Source organism: Pseudorca crassidens, chromosome 2 (assembly GCF_039906515.1).
Source record: "Pseudorca crassidens isolate mPseCra1 chromosome 2, mPseCra1.hap1, whole genome shotgun sequence".
NCBI lineage: Eukaryota > Metazoa > Chordata > Mammalia > Artiodactyla > Delphinidae > Pseudorca > Pseudorca crassidens.
The window spans coordinates 96,226,481-96,249,871 of NC_090297.1; the positions used below are offsets into that span (position 1 = coordinate 96,226,481).

The 23,391-nt window shown below is 40.3% G+C and overlaps 1 protein-coding gene across 4 annotated transcripts in view; it reads left to right on the forward strand.

The window, feature by feature from the left end:
- Positions 1 to 23,391, forward strand: part of AHCYL1 (adenosylhomocysteinase like 1) — a 45,917-nt gene that overhangs the window by 18,987 nt on the left and 3,539 nt on the right. For 3 of the 4 annotated variants that reach the window (XM_067727187.1, XM_067727185.1, XM_067727186.1), the window contains exons 2-15: positions 12,292 to 12,403; positions 14,919 to 15,062; positions 16,238 to 16,338; positions 16,775 to 16,877; positions 18,046 to 18,140; positions 18,720 to 18,826; positions 19,666 to 19,782; positions 20,038 to 20,101; positions 20,907 to 20,995; positions 21,359 to 21,429; positions 21,806 to 21,900; positions 21,986 to 22,084; positions 22,479 to 22,547; positions 23,005 to 23,083. In XM_067727187.1, coding sequence (XP_067583288.1) covers positions 12,313 to 12,403; positions 14,919 to 15,062; positions 16,238 to 16,338; positions 16,775 to 16,877; positions 18,046 to 18,140; positions 18,720 to 18,826; positions 19,666 to 19,782; positions 20,038 to 20,101; positions 20,907 to 20,995; positions 21,359 to 21,429; positions 21,806 to 21,900; positions 21,986 to 22,084; positions 22,479 to 22,547; positions 23,005 to 23,083 — 1,324 coding nt within the window. In that variant the 5' untranslated portion in view covers positions 12,292 to 12,312. Of the gene's footprint in view, positions 1 to 7,134; positions 7,155 to 12,291; positions 12,404 to 14,918; positions 15,063 to 16,237; positions 16,339 to 16,774; positions 16,878 to 18,045; positions 18,141 to 18,719; positions 18,827 to 19,665; positions 19,783 to 20,037; positions 20,102 to 20,906; positions 20,996 to 21,358; positions 21,430 to 21,805; positions 21,901 to 21,985; positions 22,085 to 22,478; positions 22,548 to 23,004; positions 23,084 to 23,391 lie in introns of those variants that run through there. The other variant, XM_067727188.1, reaches the window with a different exon arrangement.

Genomic DNA, 23,391 nt, shown 5'->3' on the forward strand with positions numbered 1-23,391 from the left:
AAACACAACCACTGGTAGGGGATGCACAACGTATGCCAGACACGTGAACTAACTTGCGTGATTGGACAAGCAAACACGTTCACATCTTTGAAAGTTGGCGACTTGAAGGTTTGTATGTAGGGGACTTACTATATTTTTTTAAGAGGCTCTGAAAGACTAGAGACACTAAGGATTGGAAGGTTTAAGAGTATCTAAAATTTAAATATTAAATCTTTCACACGAACTTCTCCTCCTTACATGAAAGGTACTAAATAAATTACATTTAAATGTTCTACTTATATATTTTTTAAAAGATCAGATATTTCTCATTTAAAAGAAAGCAGAAATTATTTAAAATACGAGCAGTAGGGATTTCTCTGGTGGTCCAGCATTTAAGACTCCGAGGTTCCACTGCAGGGGGTGCGGGTTCGATCCCTGGTTGGGGAACTAAGATCCCGTATGCCGTGAGGTGCGGCCAAAAAAAAAAAAAGGGTAGAGGGGTAAAGGATAAACTCTGTATCCAATCCAAATTACATTAAAACCCAAATATAAAATATCAACAGAAGAGGCATTTTCCTAAAAGGAAGTAAATACTCACTATTGGGAGAAATCTACGTTTTAAGATATTTTCTTGCTTTGATACAGCTAAAAAAATAATAATAAATTTCATGTCTAAAATTTTAGGCTTATATAGTTATAAATATGTAATTCTACTTTATAGGTAGTTCAACTAGAAGAAATAAATTAGCACAATCATTTGAATTGGTTTATATATCAGGTGGAGTTTTTAAATTGCTTTTGATTCCAATGGGAAGCTCATGGGTCATTTCTTTCATCAGAAAGTGTCAGGATTAGACTGCTTGTACTTTCTCCTCCTCCCCAATCCATCCCCAAAAGACAGTTGAAGCATATGCCAGAGTGGAGCTTTTTGCTTCCACAATGTTTGGGCTCTCCTGTTCTCTCTTCACCCTTTCCACGTCTAAGGAGCAGTATCTCTCAATGGCAATTCATTGGCAACTTAATATGACTTTTCTTTGCATCATTTCACTTCTCCCAAAACCAGTGTGGATTTTGGAACTGAGAGTTCTTTTCCCTCCCCCAAAGCTCACCATGTTCAACTGATATTGTAAGTTCAGAAAGCTTTAGTGCAATAGTAGACTGTTCTGTAAACTAACTCCTTGAAAATAAAGGGGAACGCTGCTGTTTCCCCCACCCTGTTACAAAGGAAGGATAATAGTACTGTTTTTGTGTGTGGGGGGGGGTTGTTTTTGTTTTGTTTTTTACTTAACTGGGTTTGTTGTTGTTGTTGTTAATGTTGGTAGCAAATTGCCTTGAGCAAGTCACTTAACTCTCACCCCTGTTCTGTTTTGTCATCTGTGAAGGGTAGATCCAGCAGTCAAAGGATTCCAGAATGTTTTGAAAATACAAATCCTCTATAAGAAAATCTTAGCCACAGCCACTAATGTTGAAGCAGCTGCTTAAACTAGAAAGTCATAGAAATCTAGGCATTCAGGACCTTGGTTTTCACCATGCTAGCAAGTGTGGATTTCAAACTGCTAATCAGCTTTAAGTAAAAAATCCTAATTGAGTGCCCTCGAGTGGATTTGCTTGTTCTTTGTATGCCAAGATTTAAACAAAAATGGTTTGAAAAACATTTAGATCAGTGATATTCTAGCAGTGTTACTGGTAAAATTAGCTGAATAACTTTTCCTATACAAGAGTTGGTTTTGGCTTTTGGTTTACCATACAGCCAAAAGCAAGAGACCTTTATCCTTGCTTATCTGTCCACTTTACTCATTAGAATATGGCTAATCAGAAAGTCATAGGTCAGGAAAACGCAAACTTTGTCTTCAGGTCTGGGAGGCAGCGAGAATAGGGGGATTGTACTGTATTCATTCTGGAACAACAGGTAGCTCTTATTTTTCAATAGCTCCAAAGATGTTTCGGCCTACAATTTCTTTCAACCAGCTTGTTTCTTGTAGGCTATCTAAGGTCATTATTTTATACTGAGACTTATCTAAAATTGAACATAAACACCTCAAGTTAGAACATCAAGAAGGATGGCAAATACTGCCTCTCTACAATGAAAAATACAATTATGTTTTATTTATTTATTTATTTATTTTTGGCTGTGTTGGGTCTTCGTTGCTGCACGCGGGCTTTCTCTAGTTGTGGCAAATGGGAGCTACTCTTTGTTGTGGTGCGCGTGCTTCTCATTGTGGTGGCTTCTCTTGTTGCTGAGCACGGGCTCTAGGTACACGGGCTTTAGTAGTTGTGGCGCACAGGCTTAGTTGCTCCATGGCATGTGGGATCTTCCCAGAGCAGGGCTCGAACCCATGTCCCCTGCACTGGCAAGCGGATTCTTAACCACTGCACCACCAGGGAAGTCCCTACAATCATGTTGTTGTTGTTGTTGTTTTTTACGGTACGCGGGCCTCTCACTGTTGTGGCCTCTCCCGTTGCAGAGCACAGGCTCCGGACGCGCAGGCTCAGCAGCCATGGCTCATGGGTCCATCTGCTCAATGGCATGTGGGATCTTCCCATACCAGGGCACGAACCCGTGTCCCCTGCATTGGCAGGCGGACTCTCAACCGCTGCACCACCAGGGAAGCCCTACAATCATGTTTTTGATGTGACTGATGATCTTTGATAGATTCTTGTCCATGTATTAGAAGCTTAATATTTTGTGTTTTGTTTTTAAGAGCTGTGGAAACTAAAGCTTGCTGCAGCTGATCTTTAAAGTGGTTTCACCTTGTCCTTTGAACCTGAAAATATCCAGTCTAACTACAGAATGGATTCTGAAGAGTCCCATTGACCCACTCATCTCTGGAAGCAATACCTGTTACTACATAGTATTTAACATTAGGTCTTTAAAGTCAGATAATGTTATTTAATATTGAGTTTTGGTGATTTTTTCCTCCCTTGAGCCTGTACTTGATGGGAAGCAGTGGATGGTGACTAAAAAAAATGTCTCATTAACCTTTGTTGAGTATTAGTCTAGGGTTCTGAATGCTGACCCTCATGGACTCAGCTGCTACTTATTGGGAGCTACTTGTATTTCTTCTGCCATATCACAGGTGGGATTCACTCACTCAAGTGAATATGTAAAGAGGGTTTAAATTTCTAAGATGTAATTGGCTTTCAAGTTTATTTAAGCTAGACTTCCAGATCAAGGAAGGAAGAATTGTTCTTATAACATCTCCAATCTTGTTCCAATTTGATAGGCTAAGAAATTACACAGATGGCATTTACTCAGTCTATGTGGCCACCTTCCAAAATGCCAGACTCCATCTTCCTTCTAGAGATATCCACTGATTACTTGCTTTCAGTGATAACTTTTCTTCTCATAGCAATTTGTTTGAAGAATACAGATTTGCCTAATTTGTAAGCAGTTGTGTTTTCATCTTAAAGAATATCCCAGCGTACTTTGCAGTAAGGTTTGCAAGTTTCACATCTTGTGAGCTTCACTGAAAATCAGTATTGGCTTTAAAGAGGACTGCGAATTAAGGCTAATGACTTTTTATTACAAACATGTAAGGTTTGTATATATGTGTAACCAGGCTTGGTCTTTCCTGACATTCAAGAATTGTTGATTCTTATACTCTCTGAACCAATACAAAGTGATTTACAAGTGAAAAAAAAAACAAGGTGCAGAATATTTTAGCTGCTACCTTTTGAATAAGAAAGAGAGGGAAAATAAGAATATAAATACATATTTGCTTTTCCTACCTCAAAAAATGAACATAAGAAGGCTAAACCAGAAATTAATGAAAATTGGGGAGAGTGGAACAGAGTTGGGGGGATAGGAATGGAAATGAGACTTCTCTGAGTATACCTTTAAAATTTTTGAGATGTGTTTTATATGTCAAAAAATAAAATTAAGAGAAGAAAAAGGAAATCTTAAAATTGCATATAAACAGAAACAAATGAACCTAACTACATATCAGGAAGATTACACAATCACCCAGAAAAAAGTACTTTGACTATGCATACTCTTTGTGAAATATATTCTAAGGAAAAAAAGAACTTCAATGAAATATTGACACTTCACTGCATAGATTATTGTTAATAATATTAGCCTTGTAATTTTGAAATTATTTTATGTGTAGTATAGACTAAAGCAAATAAGTAAATATTGTATTGCTGTTAGAGACCAAGATTGTCACCATAAAAAAAAGATACAAATAGGAAAATTAAAAATTTTAAAAATGGTAATGTTAAATTTGAAAAAAAGTATCAATATGTACTCATGAGTAAAACAAAAAAGATTAATTTCTCTCTCTACTGAAAGAACTTAGAAGCACTGACACCTCTCATAGCAATAGGCAGACATTATATCCAGATTTTAGTTTCTAAATACCTTTCCCCGCTGAAAGAAATCAGGGCTCCCTGGAGAAATGACTGATTCTAGGTCTGAAGCAGAGAAAGAACAAGATGAGCCTGGTATATCTTCTTATGTCGGAAAGAAAGGAATCATTTAAATGGGATCATGTCAAAAGAACAGAAGAGTCAGCTTAAAGGAGGCTCCCACTGGCCCAGTTTGGGACAATTGGAGCATTCAGTGCACTCATATAATTGAGTGTAACATACTGGATAAATAAAATATGAATGACACGTAAAAAAAAAAAGTGAAAGAGAAAGAAGAAAAGCTTTTCTTTACATGCCAGCCTAATATATGTGGAAAGAATGATAGGAATCATGATTCTATAAACCCCCCTCCCCCCCAGTATAATTGGCTCAGGCAAGGATTATGAACAGATGGTAAAGTCACTAGGGAACAGGACATTCACAGGCTGACAAGGATCACCCCACAAATTAACCTTTACTTGCAAAGGAGAAAATATTCCTTTCAAAGACTGATGTTCGTCACTTTAACCAAGGGTTTCAGGTTAGTGTCCCCAGTAGTGGAACAACCTGACTTTATGTGCCTCCTGATACGCTGCGAAGTAAAGTATACAACACCAACTATGAAATATTCTTGCCAAATTTTAACCTCTTTCTAATCAAACCCCAAAACTGAACATCCAGTTCACAGGAAGGAAACAGTCTGAAAAATTCAAAATATGGGAGAGAGCTTCCCTGGTGGCGCAGTGGTTGAGAGTCCACCTGCCGATGCAGGGGACACGGGTTCATGCCCCGCTCCAGGAGGATCCCACATGCCGTGGAGCGGCTGGGCCCGTGAGCCGTGGCCGCTGAGCCTGCGTGTCAGGAGCCTGTGCTCCGCAGCGGGAGAGGCCGGCAGTGAGAGGCCCGCGTACCGCAAAAAAAAAAAAAAAGGAGATTCTATAAGGCAACTGGCTTGGACTCTGGGAGGAAAAGTCAGTATCACAGAGCACGGTGGGGTGGGGGGTGGGGGCAGGTGGGAAGCAGGAGAACTCTTCTAAATTAGCAGAAACTAAAAGAACCTAACAACCAAATGCATTTAGTGAACCTTGATTCCATCCTGGGTTGGAAGAGCCGGGTTTACAACTATGAAGGATATACTTGAGAAAAATTAAGTAAATTTGAATACAGACTGGATATTTGATGATATAGAATTGTTGTTAATGTTCTTAAGTATTATAATGTTATAGGGGCTCTGCAGAAGAATATCTTTGTTAGAAGATGCATTCTGAAGAATTTATTATGAATTTTTGTATTTGGAAAAATTTTTTTGCAGGACTGTTTGAAAGTATGCATGTGTGTATATGTATAGAGATAGAGAAAGAAACCTAATATGGAAAATGGAAAGCTTCAATCTAGATGGAGGGTATACAAATGTTCATTATATTGTGTTAATTTTTTTATGTTGAAAATGATCGTAATAAAGTTGGAAAAATAAATAGAACGTGCCAACTGGTGCTGGGGGATGCGGTGGGGGGAACTTTGGCGTATCAGTAAAGCCATGGGTATGTTCCAAGAACCTAGATTTCTTCAGTCACCTGTACAAAAAACAGCAACGAAAAAAAAACAACCCTAGAGTTAATGATAATTCAGTGTCAGGAGAAAAAGAAGAATGACTGGAATGTTTTCATATAATATTGGTAGACGGATTGAGGATGAGGAAAGTTGGAACTGGCCAGGCAATTGGACAGGTAGATAGCTAAATAGGCAATTGAAACATAGTCCGGTTGCATGTTATGTTCTGTTGTAATTTGTGGTTTTCAAAAGATTAGGAAGCCTTTCCTCTTACTTGTTGCTTTTTTTTTTTTTTTTGCGGTACGTGGGCCTCTCACTGCTGTGGCCTCTCCTGTTGCGGAGCACAGGCTCCGGACGCGCAGGCTCAGCAGCCATGGCTCACGGGCCCAGCCGCTCCGCGGCATGTGGGATCTTCCCGGACCGGGGCACGAACCCGTGTCTCCTGTGTCGGCAGGCGGACTCTCAACCACTGCGTCACCAGGGAAGCCCACTTGTTGCCATTTTTTAAACCTCTTAATTTTACCTCTAGTTGGCAGTTGGAGGGCTAGATCACTCACTTTCACTAGAGCACTTTAGGGGATAATAGAAAGCCAATGAAGTGTGCTCTCTAATACAAAGAGAGGGGGAGTAGCTGATAAGGGTAAAACCACTCTTTGGCAGAGTTTTTCAAGCTTTATGTTCCTTCCTCACCATTTAAGTGACTCAGCAGTGTGGGCCCTGGTTTTGCCACACCCCTTGCTCCCACCAACATTGAAGAAAGATCAAGTTGAGTCCCATTTTGAAAGGAGTGTTTCTTGTGACAGTGGAATTGGTTTCTAGCAGTGTGTGTGTGTGTTATATCCTGTTACTATTGAGACACAGCCCAGTGGAGTGGGGGAGGGAGATGTGTGCTGTGATTAGCTTGCCTACCCCCTCCCTCTAGAAACTCAGGCCCCATCTGGGGAAACTGAGAACTTAAGAAACTTGAGACAGGGAAGGAGGACAGTGAGCAGCCAAAACCTGCCGAGTCTCAGAAGACTGGTTTCTGCACCAGGGAATGGAAGAAGTGACTGGAGGTGGCTCTGGGTTCGACTCTGTGGCCTGAGATTGATTCCCTTGAGATAAACTGTTTTCTGTTGGTGTACCTGCGGGCCACAAGTTGAGGAAGGGATGCCTTTCATTTGGGAAGTTTCTTTTGCCTGATTGGAAGTCTGAAATAGTTCTTGTACCAAGAAGTTGGTGTTTATTGATAACTGTTTCTTTGGATTCATCTGAAATGGGAATCAGACTGATCAGTGGTAAGTATCAAGAAAAGGTCTTGGACTTTTTTTATGCTGACAGCCATACTCTCTTCATTTCCTCTGAAAAAAAAGCAGGTGAGAGTAGAATCTGTGGAAGAAAGAATAAATTAGCCAGAAGATGTGTGAAAAGGGGATTAGAAAAGATGTGGTAGGAGTCCTGGAAGGAGTCCATAGATCTTCCATAGATCTTTCCTGAAATAGCACTGAGTACTTAGTTGGTGCCTACTAGATGTATTGGCTAAAGGAATGTGATACCCTGAATATTATCCTGATCACCCTCCACTGGCCATAGTGTCATAGCAGAATTCTGGTGGCTATTAATTCTCTGATTTAGGACCTAGAAGGCAAAATTGGGTGGGACCTGGGAAGGAAGTGTAATTAAGCTACTTAATCTGAGTAGATAGACCATGTGTTTGTGGAAGTAAACTTCTCAGCTTCTGATGGTAAAAAATATCAATTAAGATCAACTAAACAAGTAGTATACGACTGTTTTTCTTCTCTGGAGTCTTATAGCTGTTATCAATTGCCTATGATTCCTTCTTCTTGCTAAGTTCTGTAGAGCAATTCTTTTAGCTCAGTCTGTCACTAGACTTACCACTAGGTGGTAGATGTACCATACGCCAAATTGTTTCTTCAGTAGAGCTTTTCTTACCATTCTCAGTATCACATAGAAGAGTCAACCATTGTACCCACCAAGCTATTTTAAAAGGTGCTCTAAAATAGCACATAAAATTGGCCTGACATTTAATTGAGTCGCTAAGGCACAGCAAGTACACTTCTGTATTTGGATGTGCTATTTGCAGAATGGGTCAATCTGATATTCTAACCTTTCTCATATATGATTGATATTAGTTCAAGAATAGAACACTGGTGGGAATTCCCTGGCGGTCCAGTGGTTAGGACTCCGTGCTTTCACTGCCGTGGGCCTGGGTTCAATCCCTGGTCGAGGAAGTAAGATCCTGCAAACCACGTGGCCCGGCCAAAAAAATAGAACACTGGTGTGTTTGTTGTGGGTAAGGCTGTTTATATGGGGTAGTGAGTATTGAAACAGAATAGTTCTTTAACATAGGACTTTTTGATTTTCAGACCTTTTTGGACTTCAACTATCTTCTTTTCCCTCCTCCTCATCCCCATCCTACATCATATTAGATCTGGCATTCCTTACAGGTCTAGATTTGAAGAAACATGAAAGCATACCAATTAAGACTTAATAATGATTGGAAGAAATCATGATAAATAGGAAGTAATGTAAACAGACGACTTTGTAGTCATTTTTTGTATTTTGTTTTCAACTAAATAACCATGTTTTGCTTAAATGCAGTGAGTCCAACCCAATTAGAAGGCTATTATTGAGATCTGGCTTCACTAGAGAGAAAACTTGTGATATCTGTAAATTGCTTTTGGCAGCACTGTCTATTTACAATGTGAAGGTGAACAACACTCCAGGAGGTATTTCACCAAGAAGACAGAGCTACTAGCTATGAAGATAGCCAGTGGAGCTAGCAGGCCTGATGGAAACTAGCAGAGAAGCTGCATTTCACAGCAGCAGTTATTGATATAGGTTCTCTTCTGCACGTAGTTTGGGGTGGGAGAGAAGACAAGGTTATCATGTATCTTTGTGTAGCTGAATCATTTTATTTATAAGCATTGAGATTATCAATATGCTGCAAGAATAGACAGTGACCCATTTATGTCATGGCTTGAGTTAACTCTCTGCCCACTTCAAATATGGACCATATTCATTATCTGAGAGATGAGGCGCTGCAGTGATTAGTAAGCTGCTTGCAACAGTCTCATATTTTTAGATGGGAAAGATTTTGCTAAGCTTTAGGCTACTAAAACCTAATCCCATTCTACACGGTGGGATTATGACTATTAGTTCTTAGGTTGCTAAAGAAATACATATCTGTCTTGACACAGCAGGCTGTCTATATTTTTTATTTAAAAAAACTGCAAGTGTTATTGCATTTCCCTCCTTCACCCTTCCTACCCCCAGGTAGGTGGTGTCTGGGAATATACCCAGAAACTTTGGGGGGAAAAAAAGATGAACAGGGAGGGAGTCGTAACAGTCATTAGAGGAGAGCAACTTCCAAATAGGCTGCCTAGGCCAGGAGCAAGGAAGCTGATGGAGGAAGAGCTGCCTCTGGAGAGTGTTAAACGGTGTTGATGGTCTCTTGACTGTTTTTTCTGCCACCAAAATAACTGCATATTGGGTTGAAAGTCATTACCTTGGCCCTGGATTAATCCCTTCAGTAAATCTAGCTTTGCTGACTGCAGAAGTCATGTGAACATACAGTGGGAAATCCTATCTAGAAGGGCAGATGCTGACTTGTGGTCACTTCAATAAATGGTTTTGGTTTGGTTTGGTTTGGGTTTGAAAGGCAGTTGTGTTTTTGACATTTAAGCTAATTAAAGTTTTAGCACCTAAACTAAAAAAGCTGCTTCTTCAGGTGTACGAAGATACTTGTTAATCAAGTTCAGGTGTAGTGTTTGTGGTTTAGCTTGAATCTTTATTATTTACTTATTTATTTTTGAAATTCAATTGACTTGATCTTATAGAAGAAAGAAATTTGAAAGGTTCACTCATTCTACAAATAATTATTGAACGCTTCCTATGTGCAAGATCCTGGTCTAGATGCCAGAATATGTAGCTCTCTTTCCCTTCCATGCCTTTAGGATCTGTCCTTAAACTTAAAAATACAGTCTGTGGACTCTGCCTCCTCTCTATTTCACAAAGTAACCTAAAGAAAAACTGCCCAGTTGGATGGTAAACCAAGGTAGGTTTAAAATGAAAGTACACTGAAGTTTTTCTTTCAGGCCTGCTGCCCAGTAGTATTATCTGTGACATCAGTATTCTCCGCTTTGATTCTTGGTGTAAAAACACAAGTCTGTGTTCCCTTGATTACTGCTTCATTACCTGTAGAATCCTACTAATTCAGTAATCGCCTTGCTCATATTAGCTGCCTGTGCCTAGGCTGCACAGTTATTCCTGATTCTTACACTGCCACCAGATGCTACCCTAGCTGGAGGGTACATATGACAGAGGAGGGGAATGTTTAGCAGCTGTAACTAATGGGCGTTTTACTATTCCTGGCTTCAAAATGCCTATAACCAGGTTGCTAGCATTATGGAGAGAAGATTTTAATCTGTAATAGGTTACATTTCCAGATATTATTTGCTGAAAACTTAGCTTAATGAATTCTCCATGGGAACCTTTTCAGATTTAATCAGCTTGTGAGGAGAAGCTTGATTCAGATTCTCAAACCATTCTGTTTTTCAGAGGAGGTCGAGGTTTATTTTATATTTCAAAGAAAGGGTTTGTCAGAGTTTAAACAGGCATTTAGGAGGAAGGTTTAAACCAGTTAATAGAAGTGTTTTCCTACACTTTAGAAACACTAATTAATTTAACTATAAATAATGTTAATTGTAAGCTATTTGCTATTTATTAAAGCCGGTCTTCCAAGTATCCTTCAAAAGTTATCTGTTTCTGCCTTATTTCATTTAAGAAAGTTTTTTTTAACATTTTTATTGGAGTATAATTGCTTTACAGTGTTGTGTTAGTTTCTGCTGTATAACAAAGTGAATCAGCTATATGCATACATATACCTCCATATCCCCTCCCTCTTGCATCTCCCTCCCACCCTCCTTATCCCACCCCTCTAGGTGGTCGCAAAGCACCGAGCTGATCTCCCTGTGCCATGCAGCTGCTTCCCACTAGCTATTTTACATTTGGTAGTGTATATATGTCAGTGCTACTCTTACTTCATCCCAGCTTACCCTTCCCCTTCCCCGTGTCCTCAAGTCCATTCTCTACGTCTGTGTCTTTATTCCTGTACTGCCCCTAGGTTCATCAGAACCATTTTTTTTTGGATTCCGTATATATGTGTTAGCATATGGTATTTGTTTTTCTCTTTCTGACTTTCTTCACTCTGTATGACAGACTCTAGGTCCATTCACCTCACTACAAATAACTCAATTTCGTTTCTTTTTAGGGCTGAGTAATATTCCACTGTATATATGTGCCATATTTCTTTATCCATTCATCTGTCAGTGGACGCTTAGGTTGCTTCCATGTCCTGGCTATTGTAAATAGTGCCACAATGAACATCGTGGTACATGACTCTTTTTGAATTATGGTTAAGTAAGTTTTTAATACAGAGTTTACCAAGTCATTATTCTCTCCTTCCTTCAAATTAGTCCTAATTTGGGCTTCCCTGGTGACGCAGTGGTTGAGGGTCCACCTGCCGATGCAGGGGACACGGGTTTGTGCCCCAGTCCGGGAAGATCCCACATGCCGCGGAGCGGCTGGGCCCGTGAGCCATGGCCACTGGGCCTGTGCGTCCGGCACCTGTGCTCCGCAACGGGAGAGGCCACAGCAGTGAGAGGCCCGCGTACCGCAAAAAAAAAAAAAAAAAAATATATATATATATATATATATATATATATATATATATATATATATTAGTCCTAATTAGTTGGAATTTACTATGGTATGTGTGTTTTTAAATTTTTATTAGAATATTCTGGTATTTTACTGTGTATAGAAGGTTCTGGCAATATTCCATTGGCTTTGTGAAGGGTAGGTACATGATTGGACTCTGACTATTAGCACCCCAATGCCCATCACCATTTAAGGCATCTCTTCATAATTCTTTCAAAAAAACAAGACCATTGCTAACTTCAGGATAAGAATATGCTACAAGAGAATATTCTGAAATAAAAATCAAGCAGAAGCCCTAAGAGATTATGCCTGCTTTTTGATAGAGTTGAGAGCAAGGGTAAAGAGTTTAATGTCTCAGGGTTAGAAGAGAAGAGAAAAGAAAACTTTATGGAACGTGGGAAGGAAGACCTGTGAAATTAGACAAATGCTAAACGAAGTTGGGTCTTAAGCTCTCTCTCCTCCCCCTGTACCCACAAAATTCTGCTGAAGCCATCGGGAAGAGATAGTAATTGGCATTTTGGGAGGAGTCAAAGAATAGCCTCCTCCACCCTCATTTCTGGTGGAAGAATTACTGGCTTAGTAGGAGCCACCTGATAATACTAGCTTTTAGGGGAGGCAATGTATAGCCTTTAAAAATGAAACATTTCATAGAATCCTTGTTGTAAGTTTCAACTTTTTGTCTTCCTCTTATAGCAAATCCAGTTTGCTGATGACATGCAGGAGTTCACCAAATTCCCCACCAAGACTGGTCGACGATCTTTGTCTCGCTCTATTTCTCAGTCCTCCACTGACAGCTACAGTTCAGGTAGGTGTAAACTTCCTGTTCTTTCTGATCTCTCCTCCCTATTCCAGAGTCTTGAGCTAGTACTCTACCCAGTTCTTTTCACTTATCTAGGATCTGAAAATACCTCATGTCAGGACTGCCTGTCTTTGTGCTGAAAGCTGATAACTAGTGGTTGAGCAATGGGAATGTTCCCAGCCAGGGTTGTAGCTGGAGAAGCTTTTGTCATCGTGAGACTTTCCTCCCCGATGGTCTTTGTGTGTGGTCTGTGGCCAGTTCCTGGTTGGTAGTACTGGGCCGGTTCCCATTCCCACGTTTATTCACCCACATTGAGAAGGGAGAAAATCAATGGTATTTTGGCTGCCAGAACTGGCCTTGAAGAAGAGGTGTACTTTGGAAGCATAATTTCTGATTTCTTTGTTAAAGATATACCCTGCCACCTATTTTTCTTTCTTGCCTTTAAGACTGCTTGAATTGTCAACAATAAAAATTAGTGGGCTTCCCTGGTGGCGCAGTGGTTGAGAGTCCGCCTGCTGATGCAGGGGACACGGGTTCATGCCCCGGTCCGGGAGGATTCCACATGCCACGGAGCTGCTGGGCCTGTGAGACACGGCTGCTGAGCCTGCGCGTCCGGAGCCTGTGCTCCGCAATGGGAGAGGCCACGGCGGTGAGAGGCCCGCGTACCGCAAAAAAAAATTAGTATTTAGCTCTTTTTATTTACTAGGTTACCCTTTATGTTGAAATATCTTCCCCTGTTAACCTCTGGAGTGGGAAAGAGTCCAACTAATGTGGCTCCAGCTGTTTCTTTTTAGTTCTCCTCTCCTATCTTATCCCTATATAAGCAGTCTTTTTTTCTGCTTTGAACTGTGCCCTTCTCAACTTTAGAGGCGGGTATTAGAAAATTAACATGGAAAAGGATATAGAATCTCAGTTTGAGTACTGGAGGAAACGGGGCATCTAATCCAACCCCCTCATTGTTCAACTGAGGAAACATTGTTAAAAGATTAAAAGGCTTGCTCAAGGTCATAGATTGCTATGAATGTCAGCAAAGGAATTTGTACCAAAAGCCATTTATTTTCTTTTGCCATAATCTTGTTTGCATTGTATTATTAACATTAGGACTGGGCTTGAGGTATAAGGACTGTTTAAAAAAAAAGAAACGGATAGACAATTTTTAAAAACTTATTCTCTGCCCTGTGACACTGTTAACCCATTATGGACAAGATAGGCAGACAAGTACAAATGGTGGTATACAGGGTTAAGTACGGAAATAAATGAATATGCAGTCTCACTGTGAGCATGTGTGCAAGAAAAGGTTCCAAAATATAATGGCTGTCATAAGTGAAAAGGTGTCTTGGAGTGAGACAGATACAAAAAGTGATAGGTGGCAAGCAGGCTAATTATAGCTAAGAGACAAAAATTTGAAAGATCGAGTTATGAGAGAAAAAGTTGGGATGAGTGATGGAAGCTTTAAGAAGTCTTTAAAGATCTTGATCGCCATGTTTTATGGGGACCTAGTAGAGCATTTTTAAAAGCTTAGTGATAGAGTTAAATTGTCCTAGTGGATAGATAACCTTTAGTAGTATTTGTGTTAGCTGGACAGAGGAGGATGTGTATGTAGAAGTCAGTGAGAGACCTGGTACACTGGCAGAGACGGTGATCAGGAAAATATTCAATGAGAGAAAAAAAGTGATTTGAGAGGTAAGGAGTGATTGTTTTATATTCTCCTTGCTTTATATTCTCCTGCGTATCTATCTGCAAGGACATTTTTGGCTTTTTGTGAAGCTGCTTTTTAAAGTTGAACATCTTGAGTGATCTCAGGGCTGGCAACAGAATCAGTGCTGCTCATCTTTTGTGGCATTTCTGTGTTCCTTAGTGCAACCTAGTGTAAAATCTCTTTATAAGATTTTATAAGATAAGGTTATCTTACTGTTTTTATTCTTTTACATTAATGGTTCTCAATGTATGATCCTCTAAACAGCAATATCAGCAGCACTTGGGGATTTGTTAGAAATGCTAATTCTTGGGTCCCATCTGAGACCTACTGAATAGGAGTTTCTGGCAGTGGGGCCCTAGCCATCTGTGTTTCAACAAGCCTTCCATGTGATTCTGACAGATGCTTTAGATACTTAAGTTTGAGAACTAGTGATCTATAGAAATAACATTCCTTATATGGCCTAAATTATTCTTCCATTTTTGCCATGTCTGGTTCTAGTCCCGGTTGGGACCAAGTGCCCCTGTTTTGAGGGATTCTCTTGAGCTGGTGCAGGTTTGGGATCAATAGCTCCTTATCACAGGCACTAATGGCAAAGTCATGGTGGGGCGGGGCGGGGAAAGGGCCACAATACCGAAAGATCTACAACAGTTTCATTCATACCATTTCTTAGACTCTGGAGGAGTAGAACGGAGAGAGACGTAAAAGGTGGCTCCAATTAAGAGTGTTCGCTTAACTTAAATGAGAGTCCCTTGGTGACTGCACTCTGTGGAGTTGGGGCCATTGAGTTTTTTCTTTCCTCATTTCTTTCTTTCCTGGTTCTAGCTGCGTCCTATACAGATAGCTCTGATGATGAGGTTTCCCCCCGAGAAAAGCAGCAAACCAACTCCAAGGGCAGCAGCAATTTCTGTGTGAAGAACATCAAGCAGGCAGAATTTGGACGCCGGGAGATTGAGATTGCAGAGCAAGGTAAAGAAAGGGAGTGGGTAGGGGACCAGAAGCAGCCCACTTGCTAGTCATCAGAATGCACAAACAGCTTAAGGCTGGAAAGCTAACTTGAAAGTCTCCTGGGAAACTCCAGTATCCTGGGCTTTTATATAAACAAATCTATCTGTATGGAGCTTGAGCCTCAGGATTCTTGTTCTTGTTCTCCCTGCTGCTTCCTGTTCTCAGCGTGTGGTAATTACACAGAGTACTTTCCCTTTTCCTCCCGCATGACACCATATTCAAAGATCTGCTTGCAGAGTCAGCAAGTCCTGGATCAGTACATGGTGGTTAGTTCTGCGGGATCCTACCATAGCTGCCAATCTCAGAGACCCAGATTTCCCAGAAGCAGCAAATGTGGGAGGGTTTTCAGCTAAGGATGTGGTGACCTAGGGTCTCTTTTGGTCTTTGATCCTGAGCACCCTCTGCTGGAGCAAGAGTAAAAATGACTGACAATCAGTTAAATCTTGGTTTTTCTACCCAGCCCCACTCGCAATAATGTCTCTTTACTCTTGTTGTTTTCACATTGGAGACATGTTCTATACTGGGCAGGAGTACAGAACTCAAACAAACTGATAGAATAGGATTAGACAGCGTAGAAAAACAAAAGCAAGTGGCTTCTGCTGATGTGAAGTCTTTCTTCCTGGTCTGATGATTGTAGTATACAGGAATCCTTTAGCCAATGCCATAACTACTTCCCTCTTCTCCCAGATGAATGGTGACACTCACCTTCCATTTCTATCACTTTTGAGAATTTGACTACATATAAGCCCTTTGTATATAAGGCTGAAACTGTAGAGGAAGAGAGAAATTCCAAGTGATTAGATGACAACTCACTGCTGTTGTTCTGCAGTTGAAGCTGCCAGACATCAAATAAATATGCTTAGAGGGAATTCCCTGGCTGTCCAGTGGTTAGGACTCCATGCTCTCCCTGCCAAGGGCCCGGGTTCAATCCCTGGTCGGGGAACTAAAATCCCACAAGCCGCGTGGCACGGCCAAAAATAAAATAAAATTAAATAAAAATTAAAAATGTGCTTAGAGTTTTTTCTTCCTTACCTCACCATATCTCAACAGATCCAGACCAGCCCTAGATGTCGCTGGGGCAGGAATTAATGATATTGCTAGTGCAGACCTAGCTCAAATACTCTGTTCTTTCACAGACATGTCTGCTCTGATTTCACTCAGGAAACGTGCTCAGGGAGAGAAGCCCTTGGCTGGTGCTAAAATAGTGGGCTGTACACATATCACAGCCCAGACAGCGGTGAGTTTGTTGGGAGAAAAGTGATGATCTTCTGATGGGAGCGGGGGTGGGGAGGGACACTTTTTCTTTTTTTTTTAACTTGCTTTTCCTTCCCTATCTAACTTCCAAGTGCTAACTATTAAGTGGAACCTCCCAGTTACACAATAATGGGGTTTTCTACTTTGATTGTGTAGATATAACCTACTTTTAACCAACCTGACTTAGGGAGATCTCGATTTGCAAAAATGTGATTGTTATAAATATGTTATTAAGACGTTTGGGACCATTTTTGGGGGGTAAAGTTAGATTCCAGTGTACTGACTAGTGGATCACACACCCTTTTGTAACTTCCCAGTGTAGCACCTGTTGCTGCTGAGTTGCTGGGCATTGTTCTCTTAGTTACCACTCAAGTCTGGCCCTCCTCCTTCTCACTCTGTCTTCCTATACATCTGTATAGGTGTTGATTGAAACACTCTGTGCCCTGGGGGCTCAGTGCCGCTGGTCTGCCTGCAACATCTACTCCACTCAAAATGAAGTGGCTGCAGCACTGGCTGAGGCTGGTAAGTTCGGCTTTTTTCACCGACTTTGCTGCAAAATAATTATCTAAACATAATTTTTACATATCAGAATTATCTTTACAATGTCATGTATGTCTAGGTGCTGTAAAATGTGGAGGGTAATAAAAGTGTCAGCAGGAAGGAAATGGATAATAAAGGTCCATATGCATAATGGAATATTGTATAGTCATTTAAAATGAGCTTTGTAAAGAATATAATATATGGGGAAATGCCCAATTCTAATGTTAAATGAATGAGAAAGAACTTTAAACTATGTGAGCTGTGTGAGTATGAGCTCAGCTGGTCTCCTTTCACAAAAGTCGCCTCACTTTTGAGAGAACACAAGTAAGAGGTACCATCTATTTGATAGTTCATTAGATAATTTGGTATTCAATATTTCATTGAAAATATATGAACTACTTACGAGTTCAGTTAAACATAAGTAATTTTTATTGTTAAAATGTTCAAAGGAAAATCACTCTGAAGTTTCTTTAAGGTTCTCCCATCTTCCTATGACCCTCAGAAAACAACTGTATAGTACTTTTGTTTTTCTTGTTTACTCTTTTCTGATGTTTATTGCAGAAAATTTAAGAGGTTCCCCAAAAAAACTAAAATCCTGCTACACAGAGATAATATTTGACATATTTTTCCATTTTTCTGTTCACTTTTTACAGAAATGAAATAAGTCTCGGTATATATACAATTTTATAACGTAAATATAACATTTTCAGAAGTAGTTTCCATGTCACTGAAAACTTCGACAGCATCCTTTATAATAGTCATATGGCCATGGGATTTTACTTCACTGTTTTCCTAATGTTGAACATTTAGTTTGTTTCAAGATATTTGCTAATATAAGTAATGCTGTAGTGAACAGCTTTGTTTTGATTCCCACTTCATTTTATCTCCTTAGAATAAAGTTCCACGTATAAAATTGACCGAAGAGAATAACATTTTAAGGTTCTAAAATACTTTCAAAAACAAAAATCCCTTAAATTCTTAACTAATTTCTGAACTAAAGATGCTCTTTTGACTTCTTGCCCTCCGTAAGTTGTTTCCTTTCCAGCGTAATTTCTTTAGCCTTTTTCTCTTCACCTGGATCTCAGAGAGTGATGTTGGTATAGGACACTCCCTCAAAGAGGAATGAGCTGATTTGTTTCCATATCTACAGGAGTTGCAGTGTTTGCTTGGAAGGGCGAGTCAGAAGATGACTTCTGGTGGTGTATTGACCGCTGTGTGAACATGGATGGGTGGCAAGCCAACATGGTAATAATGCATATTCATCCTACACTTTTGACAATGGATTTCTTTCCTTTTTTCCCTCAAAGCATGGTTCCCTAAATATGTTTCGGATGTTTGGTCTTATGCACTTACTTTGTTGCCAAAATGGTTAGCTTGATACCTATTCAGGATGGGTCTGAGTACTGAATGGAAAGGCGGGGGAAGGGTAAGACCAACTGAACACATGTGGCTCATACACAGCAGAATGAAATAGAAGAAAATGATATGGTACCTCTTTGGAGTAAAATTCTGGTTTCTTTCCTTCCTGCCCCAGCTCTCCTTTTACGTTCCAAGGGGCTTTATATCAGGGCTCTAGACTAAAAAATGAGTCTGTGATTAGCCTACTACTCTTCACCATAGCCTAGAACAAACTTAGGAATCCTTTTAACCATTTTACACCAACAAATTTGACTGTGTTTCCACTGTCTAAACCTGCTCTAAGGAGCTCTGAGGAGTGCTCTCCAAAACATACAGGGCTCTCTTACTAGTGCAGAAAGTGGGTTCAAAGTTCCCCCCAGCTCTAGCAGCCTGAATGCCCATAGAAGTCTTCTGGCTGTTCTATAGATCCTGGATGATGGGGGAGACTTAACCCACTGGGTTTATAAGAAGTATCCAAACGTGTTTAAGAAGATCCGAGGCATTGTGGAAGAGAGCGTGACTGGTGTTCACAGGTAACAGATTCTGGAGTAGCTGCCCCTTGTGTCCTTGCCTCAGCAGATTCTTCTGGTCTCTTTTAGGCTTTAGGGCTATGTTTCAGCCTTGTAACTAAATGGGAGTATCTTCATTAGATAAAACTTTTGAGTATATATACCTTTGGAAAAAATCAAGGAGACCCTAAAAGGAAGTTATTTCAGATTCTAGTTCAGAGATTTTCTCTCCCATTTATTCCACTGTGATTCTCAGTCATTGCTGGGAGGTAGGGAATGAATATATCTTGAAAAACTGTATTCAATTTTGGATTATAATTTTATATCTGAAATACGAAAAAAATCTATTGTAAAACTATATGTTATACACATTACAAAAAATAAAACTGGGCAAAATATTATTTGCTTGTTGGAGTACCTATAAAATATCTAAGAGAGTGTTTCTCCTTTGGGGGCACCTTGCACATGCTTAAACACACACACACACACACACACACACACACACACACGGAACCATATCAGAATCATTGATAATCTTTATCAGAAGTAGGCATGGATTTTTTTTAAAGATTAAGAAAATGCTGGTCTAAGGAAATGTATCCCCTTTTATGAAAGAGAAGTAAATTTCTTCAATTGAAAGGTTTTTTTCCTTCCAAAAAAAGGCGGGGGGGAGTTGGGAAAGAGAAAATGAAAAGAAGTTAGGAGGGATAACAAGGAATTACCTTGTTTACTAATATTCTTGGGCAATAAATAAGACTGGGGAGGGCAGCACAGAGCTTGAAGAGAATTAGGCAGACTTTGCCAGCTACTGTGTTTTACCAGCTAACTTTGTTTTTGTTTTTGTGGCTTTCTTCTCCCTTTAGGCTGTATCAGCTCTCCAAAGCTGGGAAACTCTGTGTTCCAGCCATGAACGTCAACGATTCTGTTACCAAACAGAAATTTGATAACTTATACTGCTGCCGAGAATCCATTTTAGATGGGTAGGTTGAAACGTATAATTATTCAAATTTATAGGGGGTAAATTTGGGTTGGGTTATAATGTTAGTCTGATATCCCTCCAGTTTTGCCCCCTGGTCTTCCTATGGCTTTAAAAGTTTGTTAGAGGCATTCTATCTCATACTGAGCCCAGCCAACTTCCAGTTGAAGTTCTTATGGGGCATTGCCCACACTTAAATTTTCAGAGGGACTGTATTTGATCTAATAATGTTTGAGTTGAGGCTTGTCTGTTTCCACAGCCTGAAGAGGACCACAGATGTAATGTTTGGTGGGAAACAAGTGGTGGTGTGTGGCTATGGTGAGGTAAGTAGCTGGGCCTCAGTGTCTGCCTTTTCACAGACTTGTTAGAAATTTTGAGTGAAGGAGACTTGTGCTGTCAGTGTAGAGTTACTGATGCAGGGTTTAAAATATGCTTTTAGATAAAGTGTCTCAAAATAGTAGCAAAAGTCCTTTATTCAGATTTATGAATAGAGACATATAGAATGAATTGAGTTTTCAGATTTCACCACTTTGTCTTATGGTATGGAATGTTGCCATCATTTCCCCCCAGTTATAACAGTAACCTTTTCATTATGAGACTTAATTCAAGTAAATATGTAGCATTTTGGTCCCACAGGTGACTTAGTGGAGTGAAGGGTAAAACCTGAAGTGGCATATAGTTGATTATCTCTAAACTAGAATAGATGACAGGGGACTTTATTTATTGTCATAAACAATGACCCACAGAAGTTTCTGAGCTGCTAGGCTGTCCTTGAGTGAGATGCTTCTCAAGTGATAGTTATCAGGCTTTCCTGGAACAAGAAACTAGAGGTTACAGTTGATCTTCCTTGGTCTTGTTTCCTTGATGGTGATACTTTTATTTCCTTTATCTCTTCTACTATCCCAAGCTCCAGCCCTTGCTAAAGCCCTTGAAATGTCTGCTAAATCACTCCTCTAAGGGTCACAACATAATCAGGATCTGTTTCTCCTCTGCTTGGATTGGAGCATCTTTGCAAGGACTTGCTAGATGATTGGTGGTTTCAGGGAGGCTAATTCCCATCTCCCAGAGAGCCTACCTGCCTAAATATCTGTGCCTGAATGGACCTGACTTCTTCCTTATGCTCTGCAGGTGGGAAAGGGCTGCTGTGCTGCTCTCAAGGCCCTCGGAGCAATTGTCTATATCACAGAAATTGACCCCATCTGTGCTCTGCAGGCCTGGTAAGAACAGCGGTAATACCATTAGGTTCACTCCAGGGACTTTATGTTTCTAAGAGTTTGATTATTGTATTAACCATTCCTTGGAGAAATTTCTCAAAGAAGGAGAAGGCTAAGATTGCTTTATTCCCTGCATTGTAATCATAGGGCACTCATAGAGCTTCTTGGTGTTTTCCCTTCCTGGATGGAATCTTGGGGAGTCTGAAGAGCCCAGTGTGTATAGTTTAGCACAGCTTATTACTACCATTCCAGCGAGGTAGCCCTGGATTTAACTTTAGAAAGACATTTAATTGTCTCATTTTGTGACCAGCTTCTGTCCCACTGCCTCCTTGCTTTTGCTCATAGTGTTCCTTCCTTTTCTTCCAGCATGGATGGGTTCAGGGTGGTAAAGCTGAATGAAGTCATCCGGCAAGTTGATGTCGTAATAACTTGCACAGGTAAGTGTCAGTGCTTTGGTGTACATGGAGGAGTATTAACTCTGAGGTTAAATCTTGAAAATGATCTAATTAACTTTTATATAAAGTAGGTAAGACCTGTGTTGTGTTTAGAAGTCTGAGAACTAGAGTAAGCTATCAGAACCTTAACATATTTTCCTGAACAAAGAGCCTTTTTCCTTGGTGGCTTTTTATCCTGCTTGATCTTAAAACCAAATAACTGAGCCTAAAGAGCTGTTAGGCAACACACATTTCTTTCCTCACAATGTATACATGCTCTTTAGTGCCAGCAAACCTCTGTCCCACGTTCTAACTGAAAGCTAGTCAGTACCTTTCCCCGCCAGGATCTGTTTCCTCAGCCACTCTCCTTTACTTTTAGGAAATAAGAACGTAGTGACACGGGAGCATTTGGATCGCATGAAAAACAGTTGTATCGTATGCAATATGGGCCACTCAAACACGGAAATTGATGTGGTAAGCCTTCTCTCATTGATTTGTTGCTAGGCCTTTTTTTGCTTCCTTCCATTATAGCCAGTCAACTGCGCTCTCTTCCTTTCAGACCAGCCTCCGCACTCCGGAGCTGACATGGGAGCGAGTACGTTCTCAGGTGGATCATGTCATCTGGCCAGATGGCAAACGCGTCGTCCTTCTGGCAGAGGTGCACACACAGAAGGGTTCGGGCAGTACAGCACAAACAATATGGTTAGAGCCATCCGGGGAGGGGTGGCAGGGTAAACATATTCGGCCTATGTTTCCCTGAATTCTGTCTTTGGGTAGAGGTATATTTCTCAAATAGTCTGGTCTCCAAACAGAATCACTCAAAAAATACCTACTTTTTACTAAGTAACATACTACTTCCTGACCACAGCTGATTCTTCAGTTTGTCAGACTCAGATGGACTTGCAGAAAATAAGATAAAACCTAGAGTCCTGATTTGGAACTGTAATTCTTCCTCTACTAACTGAGTCTAGAAGGAGTATAAAGTCCTTTCCAGCATTTGTGTGACTTGCATGACATGACAGAGGGATAACACAACTGTTTCAACTTTTTAGGGTCGTCTGCTCAATCTGAGCTGCTCCACAGTTCCCACCTTTGTTCTGTCCATCACAGCTACAACACAGGTATGTGACAAAAGGCCGGCTTAGCCTGCGCTAAGATGAGTGGAACTGGGCGTAGATCAGAGTTCCAATGAGAGTGTGCCCTCCTGTGTTCTTATCAACCTGTTTTCTTCAGGTTACAAGTTGTCAAGATTTCGGCTTTCTCAAGTGTAGAAAATAATCATTAGTCAGGCAGAGTCAGTGTTTGTGTCCCTTTGGTTGGCTGTTTTAATTTAGAATATAGTGTTTCAGCTCAATTGTATTTAGTGTCTTCTTTTATTAGGAACTAAACAAAAGCACCAGTAAATCCTCCCATGTTGTGTGCTGGTGTTTATTACAGTCCAAGTCCTGTGTGCTGTCACTGTGGTAGATCACTTAAATATTTACCCCAAGACCCTGTTAAATCTAGTTCTTTTGTTTTTGTTTTTTAATGTCCCTAAGAAGCATTTTTGTGTTTTTTGACCCTCTTTTCCCTTCTTAGGCTTTGGCACTGATAGAACTCTATAATGCACCTGAGGGACGATACAAACAAGATGTATACTTGCTTCCTAAGAAAATGGGTGAGTGAAAACAGTAGAAACCTATATTGATCCCCAGACTGTTGCATGGTGTGGTAAAATCAATATCATGAAAAGCATTAGATTTAGAGTCAGGATTCTAATCCCTATTCTAGCACTTAGTGGTTTTTGGACCTCGGGACAAGTTCTAATCTCCATGAGCCTCAGTTTCTTTATCAGTAAAGTGAGAATAATACTAAATATATTGCAAAATTTTAGTAAGAATTACAGCTGATGAGTAAAGGTGCTTTAGCACAATGGTTTAGGGTAGATGCTCTTATCCTGAGTAGCTTTATGAAGTTTAGTAAACT